Source organism: Rana temporaria, chromosome 9 (genome assembly GCF_905171775.1).
Source record: "Rana temporaria chromosome 9, aRanTem1.1, whole genome shotgun sequence".
Taxonomy (NCBI): Eukaryota; Metazoa; Chordata; class Amphibia; order Anura; family Ranidae; genus Rana; species Rana temporaria.
The window spans coordinates 112,975,701-112,998,067 of NC_053497.1; the positions used below are offsets into that span (position 1 = coordinate 112,975,701).

At 42.4% G+C, this 22,367-nt stretch overlaps 1 protein-coding gene across 3 annotated transcripts in view; it reads right to left on the reverse strand.

The window, feature by feature from the left end:
- Positions 1-752: 752 nt before the first annotated feature.
- Positions 753-22,367, reverse strand: part of ADAMTSL2 (ADAMTS like 2) — a 128,694-nt gene continuing 107,079 nt past the window's right edge. For all 3 annotated transcript variants that reach the window (XM_040324163.1, XM_040324164.1, XM_040324165.1), the window contains 5 exons: positions 19,394-19,549; positions 9,180-9,350; positions 7,952-8,128; positions 4,323-4,467; positions 753-3,420 (listed from right to left, as the gene is read on the reverse strand). In XM_040324163.1, coding sequence (XP_040180097.1) covers positions 3,302-3,420; positions 4,323-4,467; positions 7,952-8,128; positions 9,180-9,350; positions 19,394-19,549 — 768 coding nt within the window. In that variant the 3' untranslated portion in view covers positions 753-3,301. The remainder of the gene's footprint in view (positions 3,421-4,322; positions 4,468-7,951; positions 8,129-9,179; positions 9,351-19,393; positions 19,550-22,367) is intronic.

The following is a 22,367-nucleotide window of genomic DNA, read 5'->3' on the forward strand; positions in this document are numbered from 1 at the left end:
GAGAGCGATCACCACTGTGAATGCCGGAGATCTCAGCAGCAGATATTTCACACATATAAACAAACACCTTTGTGTGGGTATTGCGCATAACGGGACATGTTCATTAGGTTGTGCCTACAAAATAGACACAGATTTCAATGTGTCTACATATCCCCCCTTTAACAACCAATCAATGAACATTTTCAGTTAAGCACAGTGGTTACTTCAAGAGCCCATACAAGACAGGTAATAAATACGACTTACAAAGTCACTTGGTTGTCTTCCTTGTCTTACACATATCACAATTTCGGAAGGGCGGGATTACACTTTATTATTTTCTCCTCTGCCATCTGTTCATTGAAAGTGCTTGCTTTCTGCATTACATTCTCTTTTTATTCGGTATTCAATATGATTTATTTCAGCATCTTGGCAAGAAGTCATGTTTCACAACAGTCATAATAATAGTAATAATAATAATATAAAAAAAAAATTGCACATTTGTTATTCTGTTCTGAAAAGATTTCAGGACTTAACTGAGAAAAAAAATGATGAATTGAAATAAATTGGTCTTTGGAAATTTTGTAAAGGCTGTTTTTGTGATGTGTTTCATACAATTTGGGGGGATTTTCTCTACCTCACCGCAGAGCCTGTGAAACGGCGGCAGACTTAATGAAAGGCTCCAGGACACAAATAATAGGGACCGCGCCGGCTGGTGATAAAACTTGAGTCGGTAACAATAGTACATCCATGCCAAGGAAACAAAGATAAAAGTAGGATGTTATAAATATCAATGTTTTATTACAATGTACATGGAAGTTACAAACAAACCATGATTATATGTGCTTTAAGTGATTTATTTATAGACAAATATATTATATCATGAAAGCTTGCTCTGCAGAGTTACAAGAGTGCAGGTCCTGTAAATGCGAACAATCACTTATAAGTTCTTTTGAGTCACCAGGCACAACGCATCATGGAGGGAAAGTGGAGACGTGAACTAAACATGGAACATTTAAAGAAGGGCAAACAATACATTGGGACTGAACATTGTTCAGGTAAAAACAGTTACATTTTGCAAGTCCTCTATTACCCCCATTTAAAAGGTGGCAGTTGATAAGCTTTGAGTGACATTTATGAAACTAGTCCCAGTCGATAGACACTTTAGTTTATGTGAATTTTTGGCTACCCCGAAGTATATAATACAGCAATAGAAAATGTAGATATTTGTTCTAGAAAGGAGATTCCACTGAAATACTGTAATTCAGAATTGTACAATAATTCAAAAGAGCTGAGATATTCCAAAATGTTGATTTATTTTAGAACTCCAAGATTTTATCTCTTTTTTTGTATTTTCCTTGGCTGTCTCTAGGCCCTTCCGTAAAAACAGAGACGTTTATTGTGTCCATCGCACACAATACAGGCTTGCCTATAGTTCATGTAGTATGCTGTAGTAAATTGGCGGATGGTTTCGATATGCAATCATAGAAAAATTAGGAACTTTACCAGCATACCTAATATAGTGATAATCTTGTCCTTTATTCACATACTGTCAGGCATGTGGCTTCACGTGAATAAAAGACAAGATTAGCACTATGCCAAGGTGTGCTGGCAAAGATCCTTATTTGTCTGCCATAGAAAAGGCCCAATCTGCGGAGAGGATAATAAGTGGTGGAAACATTCCTTAGCGCTCAGCTGTCTTTTCCAGCTTGTTAGCTGTTTCTCCCACCCATCGCCTTCTGGGAAACATCTTCCAATTTTTGTCAAGCCTAATGCTCAGTTGTGTAGGTTTTACTGTTTTGTCAGGTAGGTAAATTAGAAAAATTGCTTACTTTTGTAACCTGCAGATAGTCACCCAATTTCTATGTATGTCCCCCAGTGTTCCAGTGGAAAATAGAGGTATTGTTTATGACAACCAGTAAAATTTCCCTATGGAAGTGAAAGGAAAAAGTTTCTATTTGTAAGCCTGCTTCATTCATTGGAGGGAAAAGTGCTGTCATCTCTGAATAAATTACCTGAGCACTTCCACCTCTGCAATGACATGATACTCACAGTAGATTGGTAAATTCAAAGCCCAAAAAAATTTGCCCCTCCCCTCAATAGCAAAATAACAATCCTAAAGAAATGGCTAGTATATGTTTTACCTATAAATAAGAGTTTCCATGACAACTATTCAATGGCCATTTTGCCCTCTTGATGCATTCCACTGGTTTAAACTCTTTGGTTTATCGCTCTATAATAAAGATATTCTGTACAGCTCATAATGTTCATTATAATAATGTATGAATACAGCACTGGAAAAGTATACACCTTCATATTACAGTTGTATCTGTTTTCCACACCGGGAATGCGTTAAATATTGAACTGGGTGAGGCTGGCACTTACAGCTACAGCCGGCCTTTCCTTCCCAGGATGTCGAGGCGCCCCGACTCAGGACTGCCATAGCAGAAACTCCAAAGGTCTCTGATAAAACTACACAGGATGTCTTAAATTAAAAATAGACAGAGGTGGGGAAAAAAAGCAGCATGGTTTAAACTCTGCAGAATGGAAGGCAATTGAACTATTTTTGTGTGACGTTTAAGGTAAAAACCCTTTATGGAGAAACAATGTGACAAGCTACAAAGTGTGGAGCGACCACATCGATAATCGGAATTGGGTTTGGTAAGTAAATTGCAAAGTTTTTCCTTCTTACATCAGGAATGAAATCTGTGAAATGCTTGAATGCGATGGAGGTCATTATTACTACCCAAAACAAGAGGAAACCATCCATTGGTTGAATTTGGGTTATTCTGATTAAAGGGCAACTCCAGCGCAAAAAGCAACATACATAACTGAGAGACTAATACAAGAAATGTTTTACCTCACCACAGATTGTAAATAAATGCAGTTTATTGGCACCCCCACACCCCTGCTGCATTACATGGCTGCATAGGAAGAGTGGAACACATTTTAGAGCCTGTAAGTAACACTATCCCACTTAGTAAAGTCTACTTAGAGGAATATGGGGCTGCTTAGTGCTTAATGCACATGTACTTGGTGTTGGTTGTCCTTCCTACGCTGTGCTTGCTGTACAGGCTTGTAGTAAAGAAAGTAGAGGGGGGGTATGTCTATTACCTTACAATCTTTTGACAGGTTGTAGACATTTCATGTATGTATGTCTATATATACAGTATATATTATATAGTTATGTATGCAAGTCTTTGGCTACAGCTGCCCTTTAGCGGCTCGCATTAAATAGTTGCGAATGCTCCGGAGTTATTATACCCATGGGTTGAGAATGGTAATTTCCTGCAGAGTGTGGGGTTCATGTGTGCACAGCCGCTCCCTAGGAGTGCGCAGAACGGCATGACCTGCAGCAGGCTTTACTATAATACCAGTGACTGCACAGGTTTACTTTGATGGCCAGGCCACAGTTAGTGCCAGCCTGGTCCTGGCAGCTGTCATCTGTAAGAAGAGCAGAGAGAAGAGGGCAGATTAGAGTACAATACACACAGCTACAATATCTTACCTATTCATGTACTTTCTACTTACAGTCATAACATTAGAAATTATGAAAATACAATTTGGATGTTTGTGTTGGTCTCCTCTAGGAGCTCTATATCCTCCCACCACCCAAAAAATTACTGGAAATGTTATAACTAGATACTGACTAAAGTTTGTATGTGGGTGGTAAACACTTCTCCAGCAGGGACAGAGACTAGCAATGTTGCTGAGGAACAAGGCACAGGATTTCCCCGATTTTCAGTGTTATCACTAATATAGTAAAAACAAAGCTAGCAGTTCCATTTTGTTTGTGTGACAGGTCCCCTTTAATAAGTTCTCATGCCGCGTACACACAATCGTTTTTCATGACGTGAAAAATTAAAATGGTCATTAAAACCGATTGTGTGTGGGCTCCAGAGCATTTTTCTTGACGTGAAAAATGGGCATTAAAAATTTAGAACATGCTCTAAATTTTCCGTGAAAAACGGTCGTGTGTAGGCTTTAACGACGGGAAAAAACGTGCATGCTCAAAAGCAAGTTATGAGACGGGAGCACTCGTTCTGGTAAAACTAGCGTTTGTAATGGAGATAGCACATTCGTCACGCTGTAACAGACTGAAAAGTGCGAAGACTGAAAAGCGCGAATCGTCTCTCACCAAACTTTTACTAACATCCGAATGAAACTTCCCCTTTATAGTGCCATTGTACGTCACTGCGCTTTGACAAGAATCACTTTGGAAAAAAAAAGTTGTTTTTTCTAGGACATTATAAATGGTCGTGTGTACGCGGTTTCAGAGCTGGAAGAGCAGATTGTCTAGTAATAGTTACTTGCTGCTGCTATCTAGTGCCAGAGTTTATTCTTACCTGGAGGGTCTGTTGGGCAAGGCTGCAAGTCGCACGTCTGCTTCCCAACCGGTTTAACCAGCAGATCGCAGCCACGAACAATGTCTCTTCCTTGGAAGCACTTCACATCCCGCATCCGGACTCCAACTCCACATGTTTTGCTGCACTGTAATTCCACAGGTATACAGTAAGCAGTAATACTTTATTTACTAACACTAGAAATATGGAGCTTAATATTTGGGGGGGGGGGGGGGGGGGACACATTTTAATGGTTCTAATTTTTTATGCATGTGAATGCGATCTTCAAAGTAATAAATCATAATCATATCTGTGTGGTAGATGAGAGAGGGGGAAGCCAAATTTGATCATTACATATACAAGTTGTTCTTCCTGCTTAATAGTGCTGCACAGTAAGGCTGGGTGCATACGGGCAGCTCTTGCTAGAGTGATCATCACCCATGATCATCCTTGGATTAATAACTAGCTATTGAGCTATTGCTACACATAGGGAACAATGGAGTGTAGTGTGTACTTTGAAATTTACTGCTAATGGTAGCAAGTTTCTGAAATATTTTGACCAATTGATACTGTATTTTAGAAATCACTAGCAATTAATCAATTTTAGTCACTCAATTGCACTAGCAAATATTGGCCATGTGTGCCAAGCCCAATTGTGCATATGTGTTCCTTTCCCTTAAGCCCCCATTCACACCTAGGCGTTTTGTCGCCTGTAGTGTGACGCCGCTGCCGCCAGAGGGATTAAAACACATTGCCCTCTATGGAGATGGGTCACATCTCCACGCCGGACGCCTGCCGCCTGAAAAAAGGTCCCGGACCTTTTTTTCAGGCGGCTTTCGGCGTTCGGGAACCATCTCCATAGAGGGGCACATCTAGGCGAACAATCGCGGCGTTTTGTCGCCGCAAAACGCCGCTATTTGCCGCCACAATTCGCGGGACAAAACGCCGCGATTTCGTCCGCCTAGATGTGAATGGAGCCTAACGCAGGACTGTTAGTCTGCTGTGATGCAGACACTTTCTTTGCCCAACTGAGTGTAAATGGAGGCAGCTAATTTAATGAACAAATATGGCAGCTTCCTTGTACATAAATACCTGCAAACTGTACACAAGACAATGTTTTGAAACATGAATGCATAGTAACAAAACAGTAGTTACAACCACAATTCCAAAAACTTTGGGACCATGTGTAAAATATGCATAAAAACAGAATACAAACCTTTTAAACCTATATTGTGTTCACAATAGAAAACATATCAAATGTTTAAACTGAGAAGAATTACCATTTTAAGAGAAAAATATGGTAATTTCGGAATTGATGGCAGGAACATGTCTCAAATTTTTTGGGCAGGGCCATGTTTACCACGGTGTAGCATCCTCTCTTTTTTTAACAACACTTTGTAAATGTCTGTGAAATGAGAAGACCAGTTCCTGGAGTTCTGGCAGAGGAATGTTATTCCATTCTTCACTGATATAGGATTCTAACAGCTCTTGGTCACATTTTGATATGTTTTTTATTTTCTATATGAAATAAAATATGGGATTATGAGATTTGCAAACCATTACATCCAGTTGTATGTAGATTTTGCACAATGTCCCAACTTTTTTGGAACTGAGGTTGTATAATCAAACAGCATTCACATTTATATATAAGAGAAATCTTTAGAACAGGGTAAGGCAACCCTAAATAGATGGAGATCTACCTGAACAACATGGGAGAAGTCAAAATCACGGTGCACACCGTTGCCCAGTGTCACCTACGCACACCTGATTTAAACCTCTAATTGCCATATTACTGTGTCACAATCTCATGCATTGCATGGCAATCATGGGTTATAATAAGGTGGCAACATATTCCACAGCAGCACCCTTAGGGCTTATTCACACGAAAGTTGGGGGGTGGTAAAACCCTGTGGTTGAGTTTACCGCCCCCAATCCCTACCTCCTTTAGCTGTTGCGGCAGCAGCCAAAGGTGTAAACATGCTGCAGTAGGAATTAAGCTCCCTGTTGCTTTTGGTGGGTGCTACCACCTGCCAATCATGACCCACTTAAGTAAATAGGGCCACTCTGCAAGTGCCCCACAATTGCATGCTTCTTTTGGGGTCCAAGAGGTTGAAACAGGTGGTGAAAAAGCAACACGACGCTGCCTGCTTTAAACCCTTAAATTGCTGTACTGCACAAGGTTGCAGGGAACTTGCAGAATGGCCTTATTCACTTGAATGGGTCATGCTTGGCAGGTGCTACACCCACCAACTATGACAGGGCATATAACTCCTGTGGCTATGACATGTGTACACAGCACTACCGAGGAGGCATTTGCTTCTGCAGCTCTTGCTCCCTACTACAGCTCCAACTTTACAAGTAGTCCTCCTGCATTGCACTCTGATGCTCTGGAATGGTGGGTCAGCAAGCCCAGACCTTGGTCTACCAGTCACCTGTCTGCTATCTACTGGTAGATCACGATCTACAGGTTGCCTACCCCCCGCTTTAGAAATTCCTTCAAAAATCAAGGATATTGGAAACAGTGCATGCCTATAATAAAGCAAGTACTTTGGGGTTGATTTACTAAAAGCAAATCGACTTTGCACTACAAGTGCACTGCAAGTGCAGTCACTGTAGATCTGAGGAGAAGATCTGAAATGAGGGGAAGCTTTGCTGATTGTGTCGTCCAATTATGTGCAAGCTAAATTGCTGTTTTTTTTTTTTTCCTTTCATGTCCCCCTCAGATCTACAGCAACTGCACTTGTAGTGCAAAGTGGATTTGCCTTTCGTAAATAGCCCCCATAGTGTTTATATATTGTAGACTATATAGATTATTAGTGTTAATTCCCAAAGATGTTTTCTGCAGAGCCTCAAAGTGCAGGCTAGAATGATACAATGGTGTAGTGTGACTATAGACTTGCAACAGCCTCTGTCTCTCCTCACCCTCAGTACAAAAGAGCAGCTACAGGCACCATACATGTCCACACTATAGACTGAATTGTTCCTTGGCTGCTTTGTGCCTGAATCCGCTTTGTAGAAACTATTTTTCAGATTCTGCACCAACTACAGCCCTTCAACATCTATTGATGAACTAAAAGTTCCAGCAGGAAGAAGGCATAACTAGCCAGGGCTTGCGGTTCCCCACAGCTGGTCAAACACACTGCAAAAAAGAAAAGAGACCTTTTCCATGGACATGCCAGCTAACCCAAATCAAACCAGGAAAATAAAGACCCAGCCTTTGGAATAAAAATCCTTCCCCGTATAGGTTTCTGTAAGCTGTCCTGCATTTATTGATTTTCATAAACTACAGTAAATGAAAATTGTGTTGTTTTTTTTTTTTTTTTTTTTTTTTTTTTTTTTTAAGAGGCTTTTTGTAATTTTAAAACAAATGTATAAATAACATAAATCATGAGTGGATGGGAACACATCCCAAAATACAAGCAGCACAGTGTCTGGGTTTTGGCAGCTGAAGTCCCTTGGGGAGGCCTGGCTAGGCACTGGTTGTGCAGTAAATCTTTGTCTGGCACCAACATACCAAATCTAATCATCTGTTGGCAGCCGAGGGACCAGTGTGTGCACCTAATCCCTAGAGATGTGCGTGTGACCTGAACATGTTTTTGCCTTTAGGGTAGGAAAAGGACAGAGTCTCCTACCTCAGACCAAGGGGTGGTGTACCACTTGAAACACGGCCGCTCGAAGCAGGTGCTCTCCTCTGCTGGCTTTTTGGCAGCGTCGCAATCTGATGGATTGCGAGTTTTCACTTTGCCGTTGGCCACCTCTAGGCACTGGACAACTCGCTGCTTGGACCCCCTGCCACAGGTCGTGTTACACTATAGGGATCAGAAGAGAAAATACAAAATGTGTGTTATTAGAATTAATGATGAAGCTGGACTTTCCCTTTTGTATGTAAAGATAGCATAAGAAAATCTTATCATAAAGACTTTAAAGTTCCAATGGAAGACAAAGCCCCCACATGCTCACTTAAATGCTGGCCCTCTGCAGCTTTGTTTACCTGGTAAATGAAGTGATATACACAGTACTTTCAGGTATAGGAGAGCAGGTGACTCGCTCACTTTCTACCCATGTGACAGTGCTGGCGCTTTGTAATTGCCTGCTCAAACATCCAGTGCTGTCATGTGAAAGAGAGGAGAGAGTCTTCAGACTTTTATAAGCTTGTGACTTTGAGCTGACACAGGGCTTCATCTCCTTGTCACTACAGAGCAATGGTGAGGTAAGGAAGGGAAGATAAGTGGGTGCATTAAAGTGAATTGTTGCTTTGCCCTGCATTAGCAAAGCACAGGAATGCTTTAGGATGGAAAATAGACTGCAACTGGTCTCATGTTATCCTATACCCAGAAGACAACTGTACTGTTGCTTTTTGGGGTACTGGTAGGCCAAACATGTGGATTGTCAGCCATTATTACAAGAATGGATTCAAAAACACAATGCTAACTCAACAACTACTGTGCAGCCTATGTAAAGCTGAATTGGAAGGTATAATTAATATATAAATTGATTAACCCAGAAAGTAAGTGTCTGACTCTAAAAGGTATAAATGATATGGCTAGCAAAACAAATTATCGATGTGTGGGAGATAACATGTTTTTCAGGTTTCGCCTGCTGTTTAGTATCAGGCTTTTTTAGAAGCTTCCTGGCAATATGTGGGCCAACACAGTGGGGGAGTGGAAGGGTTTCAGTTACAGGTTATGGCTGGATCTCACACCATTATCTTTGATTTATCAAAAGTTCAAGATGGAGTTAGAAATCTCCTTTAATGATCTATTGGAGTGAAAACCTGGCTAGCTAGAAACTGAAGTAAAATGTGCAGTGTGTACATAGCTGACTTATTGGGAGTTCTGGAGAGTATGTGCTGTGCCCTACCCGCTCCCAGTCCTGGCTTAGCCATTGTGAGGGACAGTTCTTGTCTCCGCAGGGATGAATAGCCAGGGGCTTGGTCTCAAGGTTGCATTGAGACTCCGGAACCACTCTTCCATCGCTGGTTTTGCAGTAGACATGTCGGATTATCTTCCCCTGGGCGCAGGATCCACTGCACTGTGGGAATAAGATAGGTGGAGAAGTGTAAGTCTCATATACATTGTATATCATATCCATATATATATATAGAAAGGTAACTATCATTTTTATATTTACTTGCTGTTTCATATTTTCATTAGTGTATTTCATATGAAGAATTGTCCCTCTAGTGGCTATATGTGTATAATGCAGTGTTGTTGTTTTCATTTTAGCTTTAGTTACTGCCAGTGATGCACACTGCAGGTCACAGCAGCCTCAAAAAATAGTGCAGCCATATTCCACTCAAAACTACAAAATAAAAGTAGAACTAAACCTAACTTTTTTTTTTTTTTTTTTTTTTTTTTTTTAGAAAACTCCAAGCATGCAGTGTTTTTATTGCAGAACATACTATGGGGGGGATTTACTAAAACTGGAGCACTAAAAATCTGCTGTTCCTGGTAGCCAATCAGCTTCTAACTTCAGCTTCTTTAGTTAAGCTTTGACAATACACCTGGAAGCTGATTGGCTCATATACAGAGCTACACCAGATTATGCACTTTCCAGGTTTAGTAAATAACCCCCATGTCTCTTCTGCAATAGCACAAACTTAACTGCCTACTCGCAGTTTTCTACCGAATGCACAGTGAGCTGTGCATGTGCAGCTCAGCGTTCATGCTTGGCACAAGTTGGCAGTGCTGGAATGACTAACTCCCATGCGCATTTGCGGAATTACATCATCCCTCTCCAGCCAATCAAGAGGTCAAAAACCCAGGGAGAACAATGACAATGGCCAGTGAGGGATGTAACCACCGCTTTAGTGGAATGTGGAGGTGAGTATGCTGGGGACTTTAGTTTCACTTTAAATGCGTGTAATATATATATTTGTAGTGTGAGCCAATTCTACCAAATTGTTAGTATACCTTTATAGCACAGATAGTGAAAACATTATACATACCATATATAAATAAATAGGATCTTTAAAGTACAAACACACTTCTTTTATAAAGTGCTCAAAACCAAAGCTTTAAAGGTGCTTTGTGTAGAGTGAAGATGACATGCTGGGAGTGGGCCCAGATGCGGTCTGAGGGAGATACAGTAATTTCACTAACAGTGGGAGGGCCATTAAATACCAGTAGTGCATTACGTGTACAGTTCATGGGTGTACTATGTGCAGAGTTCGGGGGTGCGCTACATACACTGTGCAGAGTTCAGGGGTGCGCTACAGACAGTGCAGAATTCGGCTTTCTTCCACAGCTGCTTACCTCTGTATTCCCCATCCACATCTCACTTTCACACCTCCTCCACTCTGACCTCTGCATTCCCCCTCCACTGCCCCCCATCTTCTTCCTCCTCCGTAAAATCTGCACCACCTTCCATATGTCTTACTTTTGTTGCTGTATTAAGCTGAAGCACTCAGCCAGCTCTAGTACCTCCCTGCACACTGTAGGTGGCTCTGCCTCTCTCACTTGCAGGTAAGTCATCCAGTGGGGGTGTTGGCACCTGCATCTCTCTTGTCCCCACTCTGCACTCAATGAGAGCTGCTTAGGAGATCAGATCTGTGGGAGCCATTGGGAGGCAAGACGTCACTTGTAAACAGCTAGACTTCTGTGTTTACAAGTGATAGTGGTGAGCAGGAAGCAGAGGGCTTGAGCCAGTGGTGGTAGAGGTGGAGTTCCACCAAGTTTCAGCTGAAAAAAGCCCTGAAGTGCACTCATTACTAAAAGGTTAGACTTTAAATTTAAATTGAAAGCAATATGGGCTGTTCTTGTGTGTGTGCTTTATGAGATGCTTGATGAAGATGATGGAGATTTACCTGCAATCCGGATCATACTGTATGGGGATATATTCCTCTAAGTACTGAGTACGTCCGTGGACGCCACCCCATCTCATCGCACAAAGAGATGTGGACCTGCAAGGTGCGATGGTAGATCCTCCTGGAAGAAGACTTCTGTGCCCTCAGCATGGTTGAGATGACCGAGTCAGACAGACCCCGGTCTCTTAAAACCTGTCTTTTAATAGCCATGCCGTGAAAGCCAGCGACTGTAAAGCAGGATGAAGTATGGGACCCTGAGACAGAAGGTACTCCCGCATTGGCAACCGTCAGGGTACATCCAACACCAAGCACACGAGAACGCTAAGGCCAATCTGGAGCGATTAGAATTATCGGGATCCCCTCGGGCCTCCACTCTGCGGAGCAGCCGAGGAAGCAACTTCAATGGGGAAAAGGCATAAAGTAGCCGATGCTGACCCCACAGGGCCACCAACGCTTCTGATGTGTCTGCACAGGGATCTCTAGACCTGGCCACGAACCCTGACACTTTGCGGTTGAGACGAGAGGCCAAGGGAGTTGAAACACCTACGAGTGCAAAGATCAGTCACCCTGGTCCAGCATTTGGTGACTCAGCTAGTCCACCTGACAGTTTACCAGATGGTAGGCATAAGCCACAGCCGTGGCGTTGTCCGACTGAATCCTGATCGGGCGACTTGGCAACCTCCTTGACCACGAGGTGAGGCAAAGCCTGAATGCCCAGAGTTCTAGGACATTGGTAGACAGGATTCCGCTAGAGTCCAGTGACCCTGGGCCTACTGGACCTCCTAGACGCCCCCCCCAACCCGCGAGGGTGGCGTCCGTCGTAATCACCGTCCACTGGAAGAGAAGAAACGACTTCCCGGACCGAAGAGCGATCCAGAGACAAAGGAGATTTGTTCCACTTGGACAGCATCTCCTTCAGCAAAACACGAGTGTGGAACTGGGCATACGGACCGCCTCGAAGGAGGCTACCATCAGGCCCAGGACTCGCATGCAAAAACTGAGAGACAAAAACTGAGAGTCGAAAACAGGACCGACTCTAGGAGGGTCTGGCTGGATATAGACCCATTCTCCGCCAAATGCTCTCAGAAGAAGGTTGTCCAAGTATCCCACGATGGCAATGCCTCGCTGTCTCAGCAAGTTAGGATCGGTGCGAGCACCTTGGTGAAAACTCTTGGTGCTAACGCTAGACCAAAAGGAAGGGCTACAAACTGATAGTGGTCCTCCACCAACGCGAAACGCAGAAACCTCTGGTGATTTGTGCAAATTGGGACATGCAAGTATGCGTCCTTGATGTCCAAGGACGCCAGAAGTTTCCCTAGATGGAGCGTAGCTACCACCGAACGAAAGGATTCCATGCGGAACTCCCTTACTCTCACAAAGGCATTTAGGGCTTTGAGGTCCAAAACTGGACGGACCCTGTCCGTCTTCGGGACCCTAAACTGGTGGTTCGAGGCGCTGAACGGCTATCAGTACGGTCACCCCCTTTTTAACCGGGCACACATGTCTTTGGAGTGTGGAAGGAAACCGGAGTACCCGGAGGAAACACAGGGAGAGAACATGCAATCTCCAGGCAGATTGGTGCCGGGGTTCAGATTCAAACCCGTGACTCTCTTGCTGCCAGGTGAGGGAGGTAACCACTACACCAGGGGTCTCCAAACTTTCTAAACAAAGGGTTAGTCTACTGTCCTTCAGACTTTAGGAGGGCCGGACTAGGGCCATTGGGAATAGAAAATGTCCAGTGGGAGTAAACAATGCCATATCTTTGGTGTCAGTGGGAGGACTAGTGCCTCATTGTTGGTGCCAGTAGAAGAAATTGTACCCTTTGATAGTGTCAGTTGGATGAATAGTGCCACATTGGTGGTTTTAGCAACAAGAACGATTCCCCATTGTTGGGGACAGTGTATGGAATAATGCCCCAAGGGCCGGATGAAGGCAAGAAAAGGGCCGCATCTGGCCCCAGAGCCGCAGTTTGGAGACCCCTGCACTACACCACTGTGTTGCCCTACCTGAGGAGAAGTCTAATTTTTTTTTGTTTTTTTTAAACTCTCCTCAAAGGGGTATAGAAACCCCAGGTGCTGAGGAACTACAAGGACTTCTGCGGCCATTCCCTTATCTTATTAATGAACTAGTCAAAAGAAAAGGACATATAAGGAAAAACTTTCACAGAGTGGTCTAATTTGTGTGCACAAAAAACAGAGCCCTCGGAGGATACCTCCGCTGCATAATACAGCATAAAGGAGTTCCATACAGCATCACTACGCGCACTGACAAGTGCCCTGTCACCAACCCAAGTGAGGAGTCCTCCTCACAAGGAAGGTTCTGGTCCACTTACACAGAACCAGGGACGTGACAGCCAGGTCCTGGTCTGTGCCAGAGCAGAGATGATGGGGGGAGGGGGCACTTTTTAACCCCCCCCCTAACACCCACACGCTGCTCCAACAAAGTGTCCATGAACCGCAGGAGCCCCAGCTGCCATCTCTGGCATGTTTGGGGAGGAAGAACCAGACACTGACTCCATCTAGACAGCTCTCAGGGACCCATTTCAGACCTGAATAAATCCCACCCTCCTTGCTGCGCTGACCGGGGGTTACCCAGGGGACTCGCCAATCACTGGAGGAGACCGTTTAGCGCCACTGCCTACCCTCAGAACACAGCGCGTGTGTGTGAGGAGAAATGCTGTGAGTTAAAGCTGTGATAAAAAAATCATAAGGAGATCTGTGCTGCGCGCTGTATAAGCTTGGCACTAGAGGTCAAAACCACCTCCAAAATGGCCGCCAGACGCCTCGGAGCAGGTAACGGCCACAGTAAAATGGCTGACGGCAATAGTAAGCTGTGCCATAGCATGACCACAACAAAATGGCCACCAATGGGAATTCACAATGGTAGCAGGCTACAAAAAATGGCGCCAGGGCCGCAAAAATGGCGGCAGAATGCCGCAACGTGGATGAGAAGGCCTACCCGTCCCTGCAAGGACCCACTGACGCATACACCGCGTATGAGTAGCTTCCGGCCCGGTCCACTGTGAGTGAGACAACACCACAGCCCAGTCATATGTAGACACTGGAGCCAAAGCTCACTGGCCACCCCAGGAGCCATGGGGTGTGTCATGGCAGACCCAGCCTCTTTGCAAAGGTGTGCTTACGCTCGCTGGCCGAACTGAGGAGACTACAAGGATCTATATATCCAGCCTGTCTCTCAGTCGACAGTTGATAGAAGATTCTTCAAGAATAAAATAAAATGAAAAACTTTCTCAGGGTGCTGGGCCCAAAGGGAGCCATATGTCCTTCTCCTTTGCTAGGCAGAAAGAAACTGAGGCTGCATACTGCAGGGAGGAGGGTTATGTCTGGAGGGACCGCCCCCTGGGCGGGGCTGTTCAACTCTGTTAAAGTAACATGTATTATCTAACATGTTTCTGCCTAATCCTCTCCTGTGAACAGGAACCTAACCCACTTGTCAAGATTTAAGGAGCGGTTTCTGTCCATGGACGATAAGAGGAAATGTTTTTAACTTGTAAACAACAAATCTCAGAAAGAGGCTCGGCCCTTAAGTGATTAAAAATGCCGTGGCCGGCTTCCCGGCCCACTCCTTAGCAACCAGCTATTGGGGGACCCCCACTCTTTTTCTGACAAATACTGCATGTGATACCACCAGCAAAACCCTGGTGATAAATATAAAAAAATAAAATTACACTCTGTTCCGTTTTTGAATTGGACTTAAAAACTTACCGCATGTTTTTTTGGTGATATTTACCGGCACATTTTTTCCTTTGCGACATCCTTTGAGAAAGTGACGTAGACAGTCACGCAACGTGTCAGAGGAGGAGGAGCCATGATGACATCACTTCCAGCCGTGGCTGGAAGTCTGCCTGTGTTTACATTTTGCATGCTGTATTCTTTGCTGGATATATTCTACGGAATTGTAATTTTTTATTATCACTAAACTATCCTGTTATTAAAACGTACTACACTATGGAGTCCCCACTTCCCTCTCTGTATATCCGGAGCATTTAATCTTGGAGGTTCCGTGGCATCTGGGTGAGCAGGAAAACGATTGTTCGAATCAGGGGTATTCATCAGATGAGGTTAGAGGCTGGGGGAAACAAGGGCACCAGCACCAGGATTGAAGCACTCACATTTTTTGCATTGAATGAAATTGCAACATAGAGTGGATTTGCTGCACTTGCACTGTTGGACTGTTTTATGCATATTTTTGTGGATTGCCAAGGATTTTTTTTTAGCACCGCTTGGAAATTATTTAGTTGGATTGCACTTTAGAACTGCTTGGCACCTACTTTTTATTTATATATTTTTTGCACAAGGATTCGTTTCACATATTTTTGCACACCTGTTGCACTGTATTGCATAGCATTACCATATTTTTTGCCTATTTTGCACCTGTTTATTGGCACTTTGTAATTTAGTTTTTAGGATTATCAATTGTTATTTATTCTACATACTTAATTGCACTTATTAATATTTCCGTTAATTATTGCACTGGATTTCTGCACTCTTATTGATTCCTTAAGAGTTTTAGTAAGCGCCACCTACCCTCCTTTTGTTTTTAATATTGCTCTGTGTGTAAACACTTATCAGGTGGCTGCTGCTATTTTTTAGTTTAATTTACTTAGTTACATTGTCACTACCCCAGCTTGGTTTGCGCATTAGTTCCTCCCATTTTACATATTTATTTTTTGTAAATTTGACTTTTTTTTGTACTGTGTGAGATAATTTATGCAAATGAGTCACATGACCATGTTATCGCATGCGGTAAACAGTGAATTGACCCCAAAGCACCTTTTTAAGCTTTGGTTTATAGCACTTTATAAAAGAAGTTTGTTTACACTCTGAAAGATTTTAATTTATACAGTTGTGCTCATAAGTTTACATACCCTGGCAGAATTTATGATTTCTTGGCCATTTTTCAGAGAATATGAATGATAACACAAAAACTTTTCTTTCGGCTCATGGTTGGTGTTTGGCTGAAGCCATCTATTATCAATCAACTGTGCTTACTCTCTTTAAATCATAATGACAACAGGAATTACCCAAATGACCCTGATCATAAGTTTACATACCCTGGAATGTTTGTCCTTGGTACAGACACAGAAGGTGGCACACACAGGTTAAAATGGCAATTAAAGATTAATTTCCCACATTAAATCACAATTGGTGTCTGTGTATAAATAATCAATGAGTTTGTTGGCTCACATGTGGATGCACTAAGCAGGCTAGACACTGAGCCATGAGGAGGTAGAAAAGAACAGTCAAAAGACCTGCGTAACAAGGTAATGAAACTTTACACAGATGGAAAAGGATATAAAAAGATATCCAAAGCCTTGACTATGTCAGTCACTACTGTTTAATCACTTATTAAGAAGTGGAAAATTAGGGGCTCTTTTGATACCATACCAAGCCAAGGTCCAGTAGACCAAGAAAGATTGCAGCCACAACTAGCGGAAGAATTTCTAAGGCTACAAAGCAAAACCCAGAGGTAACCGCAGGAGAAATACAGGCTGCTCTCCAAAAAGATGGTGGTGTTGTTTTTAAGGAGCACAATAAAACCATACTTGAACAAAATAGAGCTGCATGGTTGAGCTGCCAGAAGGAAGCCTTTACTGTACCAATGCCACAAAAAAAGCCAATGTGGCATGTCATGGTGGTGTTGGGCATATTGTAACAAGGTTTTTTTGTGTAACTTGTACAGTAAAGGCTTCTTTCTGGCAACTTGTCTATGTAGCTCTTTTTTGTTCAAGTATCATCGTATTGTGCACCTTAAAAACAACCACACATTTTTTTCCAAAGCAGCATGTATTTCTCCTGAGGTTACCTGTGGGTTTTTCTTTGTATACTGAAAAGTTCCTGTAGCAGTTGTGGCTGAAATCTTTCTTGGTATACCTGACCTTGCCTTGGTATCAAGCGATCCCCACTTCTTAAGTAATTGAACAGTACCGCCTGCCCTATTCAAGGCTTTGGATATCTTATTATATCCTTTTCCATCTTTGTAAAGTTTCATTACCTTGTTACACAGGTCTTTTGACTGTTCTTTTCTACCTCCTCATGGCTCAGTGTCTAGCCTGCTTAGTGCATCCACATGTGAGCCAACAAACTCATTGATTATTTATACACAGACACCAATTGTGATTTAAAAAGCCACAAATGTGGAAAATTACCATTTTAGCCTGTGTGTGCCACCTTCTGTGTCTGTACCAGGGCCAAACAATCCAGGGTATGTAAATTATTGATCAGAGTCATTTGGGTAGTTTCTGTAATCATTATGATTTAAAAAGAGTAAACACAGTTGATTGATAATAAATGGCTTCAGCCAAACACTAACCATGAGTGAAAAATGTTTTTGTGTTATCATTTATATTCTCTGAAAAATGGCCATGAAATCATAAATTCTACCAGGGTATGTTAACTTATAAGCACAACTGTATTTATATGGTATTTTATGTATAATGTTCTCTCTAGCTATGCTATATGTTTATATGATTATTTGCGTTAGTTCACACCACATAAATTAATGCATTTAATTTTGTAGGGTTGGATAGCACTGCACTATTTTATTGTTCTTTTAAATTTTTGCATTGGGTACTGGCAGCAAAGTGTGTGTGTGTGTGTGGGGGGGGGGGGGGTTGAAGTAAAAGGGTCACATTATTATTGTATTTATACCCCTTAGAATGCTATACTTTGGAGATCCTATAAAGAGTAAAAATGATAAAAGCATGAGGAGATTTTTTTAATAAGGTTTTACATTTAAAAATAACTGAGCACATGGCTTACATCTATGTTTGTTTTTTGGGGACAAAATGGTGGAGTTTCCCTTTAACTACCACTAAAAATAGGAGGTTGCTTTGGAAACTGTTGCCTAGCAATGTCGGTTAGATGCCCACAGAAAAGATTAAGGAGTTGCATTTCGCTTGAAGATAATTGGATTATTTGTAGATTGTGAAATCTTTTAATGGGTCGCTGTGGTTTAACCAGAGGAGAACATGGGCTGTCTGGAGCTAATGGAGTCTCTGTGGTATGCCGTGATTCACTTGATGGGTAAATGGCCAGGCTCTGTTGCTGGAGGAGAAGATAGCGCCTCTGTTTGATCACTGTTTGTTTCTTCTCTATCGAACTGTAGTAAGTGTGGCGGGAGAACTTTAGCTGTGTAAGAACGATGTCCAAAACCCCACAACATACACATCAGCTTTACAATATTACAATGTTCAGCCTTACAATTTTTAAATTTATTCAATAAATACTAATTGAATGGATTCTGCATGTATTAACAAATGAATAAAATAAGGAAGTAAAAAAAGTTTGATATTCTATACATTAAAGACTTACCTTTTTTCAGCACCGCTAAGAAGTTCAGCCTGGTAAATGTAAAAAAGGAGCTTTGAGATGCATTTTGCAGGCTGGAATTTTCCTGCGATAGTTTGTGTCTCAATCACAATGGCAAAACTGAGATTTCCCTGCAGTAGTTTGCATCCCGACATTACCCACAATGGTCATATTTTCCTGGAGAAGTTTGTGTACTTGAGATTTGCCTGCAGTAATTTTGTACCCCTCTCTCCTGCAATGGTGATATATTCTCTCTCCCACAACGGTGGGATTTCCCCGCAGCACTTTGTGTCCTTGCCCCTCCCACAATGGTGAGAGATGCTTTCAGTATTTTGTGTCATTGCCCCCCACTCACAATGGTCATATTTCCACAAATCAATCAGTCTCTCCCAGAATAATCTCTAGAACCACAAATTCAGATGTAGACAGATGAAGGAAAACATCAAACAAGATCAATTGCTCTGGCAAGGCAGCTCAAACACAGCAAGGCTTTCCTTGATGGGCAGCCAACAGTAGCCCAAACCATAGAAATACAGGGAGATGAGCCAGACCAAAATCAGATAAGAATTCAAGGTAATTTTAATTGTTGGTAAAAAAAAATCATATATAAAATCGGCCAACACTGTTTGGGGGCAACACCAATCCCCCTACATCACAAGATAAAACTTATATGGAAAACGGTGACTTCACGGATCTATATTAGAACCAGTATTACATTCTCCACAAGGAGTAACAACTTGATAGAAGTTGCTGAGCAGTAATGGTGAGATTTTCCTGCAGTACTTTTGTCTCTGCCCCCTCCAATGTTGAGAGTTTCATGTAGTGGTTTCTATCTCTTTTGTGGTTTCTAAGTCTCAAACAGTAGTTTGTGTTTCTGCTCCTCCCAAAAAGCCTCACTCTTTAACAACTGGACACAATATATGCAGAGGGATACTTACAGGCCCCCAGTCTGACACAGTCCATTGGCGATCACATGGTGGTCCAGTACATTCTTCCTCTAATGGCGGCTTGGTGTTGGGATCGCACATCTTCTCATCTTCTGAACAACGCACATCCCTTGTGATAATACTCTGCTCACCGCATTTTGCTGTACACTGGAAAAAATTTGCAATTGTGGTTAAATAACTCTGACTGCTCTTATCAGTAGCCTACTTACAATAACTAATATGCAATAATAACTTTATTCATAATAATAATAAGAAATCTGTACTGTACATTTTAAGGAAGCAACTCTGGGCCTTGGAAGGGTCTCGTGTTCTGCACAGAAGCCTATGGAAAACCATCATGGCTGCTCACTCCCTGAGTTCCCTACTTCTATAAAGCAGTGAGCTGGTGCCATGTAGTCACATTGCTTTACTGAAGGATGCATCAATTGGACCAGAACCACCTCCGGTACCTGCAAAGCAGCTTTACAGCTTTGCTGTTTGTGTTGTGTTGGGGCCTCAACATAATCATCTACTTTTAAAATCATTCTTTGCACACTGCTCAGCATAAATATGCATACATCAAACGCAGATAAGACATATCTGCATCTAGCACAGTTTTCAAGCTCTTTTAAACATACGCAAAGCTAAGCATAAATGAGACATCGGACGCTTATGAAGCACTTGCATCCTATAAACTAGCGGGGTTTCAGAATAAACTATAGTATAAAATAATTGACCTGCTCAATAAACATTGGTATCTTCTGAGGAACAGGTTGCCATGCTGGGTGGAAATTAATTCAGGAGACTAATGTAATCAGCTGGGGGAGATGTTTAAATAATAATAAAACAATGCAAGAGGCTCATGATCAAGTACTTTAGAATATAAAGTAGGTCCGCCAGACTTCTTAGCTAGGGAAGAGACAGGTGCCTAAAATCATAGGTATAGCATAGATTATAAAAAGGTTTATTTATTTACAGACGATCATTGCCAACTGTGTGGAAATAAGTAATAGAAAAACCTGCAGGTTGCAGCAGGAAGATGTTTGTTTCGGGTCTGTGTCTTTCTTTGTCAGGTTAAAGCTGAATTATAGGCATATTAATAGGGTACATAGCTCTGCATTCAATAGTGCATCATTCAATGTTTTTTTTTTTTTTTTTTTCAATAAAATTTGACCTAGTAACAAAATTACCAGGTAATAAGCTTGTCAGTCCACTGCTTTTCATTTTACTGTCCAGTCATGGGCTGGGGGAGAGACGAGACCTGTACGTGTTCCTTTCTTTAGCAGAGTAAGATCAGGTCCACTCCCCTGACAGAATTATGCTGTGTGGCAGAGCAGGGTAATTATCAGGACTGGATGGACAGGAATAAAAATCTTTTGTTAAAACCGCTGCCTTATGTGTATTTCAATAGTATAATTAGGTGTTGCACAAATTTAGGATTTAAGTATAACCGTCTGCAAGCTCAGCGATAAAGGATGCTCCCATATTTTTCCTGCCAGGTTCTTTTTAAGGGTGACCCAAGTAAAAATTAAAAAGGGCGGCCAGGCAGATTTTTTTTTTTTAATGGCAGAACAGACATTCTTTGTCTTTTCTGCATTAAAGGACTCTTAAGCAGTTTTTTGTTGGTATTGTTACGCCTACCCCGAACACAGGTGGCCACACACTATAGCTGGCTTCTGTGTTCTTCACCTATAGCAGCCCCTTTTCCCAAAAGGCAAGCAGGCCTACCAGTACTCTGTTGCCCCCAGGACTTACACAATGATATAGTGCCTGGCAACCAAGCAGGGGCAGGTGCGAAATGAGCACAGCAAATCAGTACTTGCAGTTGGCAGACAGGCATAGTGGTTCAATGACGGTCCAGGTACAAGTCAGGCAAGGTTCAGAATAGTGAAGGTTAATAAATCTGTAGTCAAAAGGCAGACAGAGTTCAGAGAATAGCCTAAGTCCCAAGCCGAGGTCATAAACAAGGGAATCCAAACTTGCAAGCAGGACAGACAAGCTTGGAGGGTGCTTGGAGCACGTGTTACAAAAGCTATCACAAACATGAGACTGCAGGCTTGGCTGGCTTAAAGGAGTTGTAAAGAAAAAAAAATTCACCTTAATGCAATCTATGCATTAAGGTGAAAAAACATCTGATGATTTTACTTGCCTGACCCCTCGAAAGTCCCGCGCTCGGTTCCGCGATCCTCTTCGCAGCTCAGCCTGGACGCTGATTGGCTAGAGTGGATGGATTTGAGAGCAGCGCTGCTGTCAATCACATCCAGTGACACGGCGCGCCAAGTTCACCCTCCAAGCTTGTCTTTCACACGATTGTTTATACAAAGTTTGATATGAATGTTTGAAAAGCTGCTGGTGTATGGCCAGTTTTTAATGCATGTGCAGTCAATGTACAATTTTGGCCTATGTCTGAATGAATAAACACCTGCCCATGTGTGGAAGTTATGTAATCCCAGCTCAGCCTATCCAGATCCAGATAAAGATCCTGAACCTGGAAGAAGACTGGCCGAATAATGTCGTCCCTGGCTAGGTAAGTATAGTTCTGCTTGAAATTGAACCTGTGCTTTGCCCATGCAGGTTCGGTTTTTTGGTGTCCCCACCAGATGCTTGTACCTACTTGAAGGAAGCAATAAGAAATACAGTGTGCTTCCACTTATAGATTAGAATGTGACTCACACCCCTCCTTCACACATGAAAAGGCTGGTTCTTGGTGATTGGCCAATTAGGAGCTGATTAGCTTGAAGTCATTCAGAGAATAACACTGGCAGTCAAAAGTATTAATAGAAATGTCAGTGTAAACTTTTCATGCATAAGCGGAGTGTAGCTTTAATGACAATGGGAAGTTCTATTATGTGGCCACTTTAGACACAAACGGTGCCTTGAGATGTTCTCATGCCATGACTAATAGAGCGGGATCCTTGGAAAAGATGAGCTCAGTGGGAGAATTACGTTGGGTTCGCAGCGGAGGTCCTTATTACCTGCAATCATG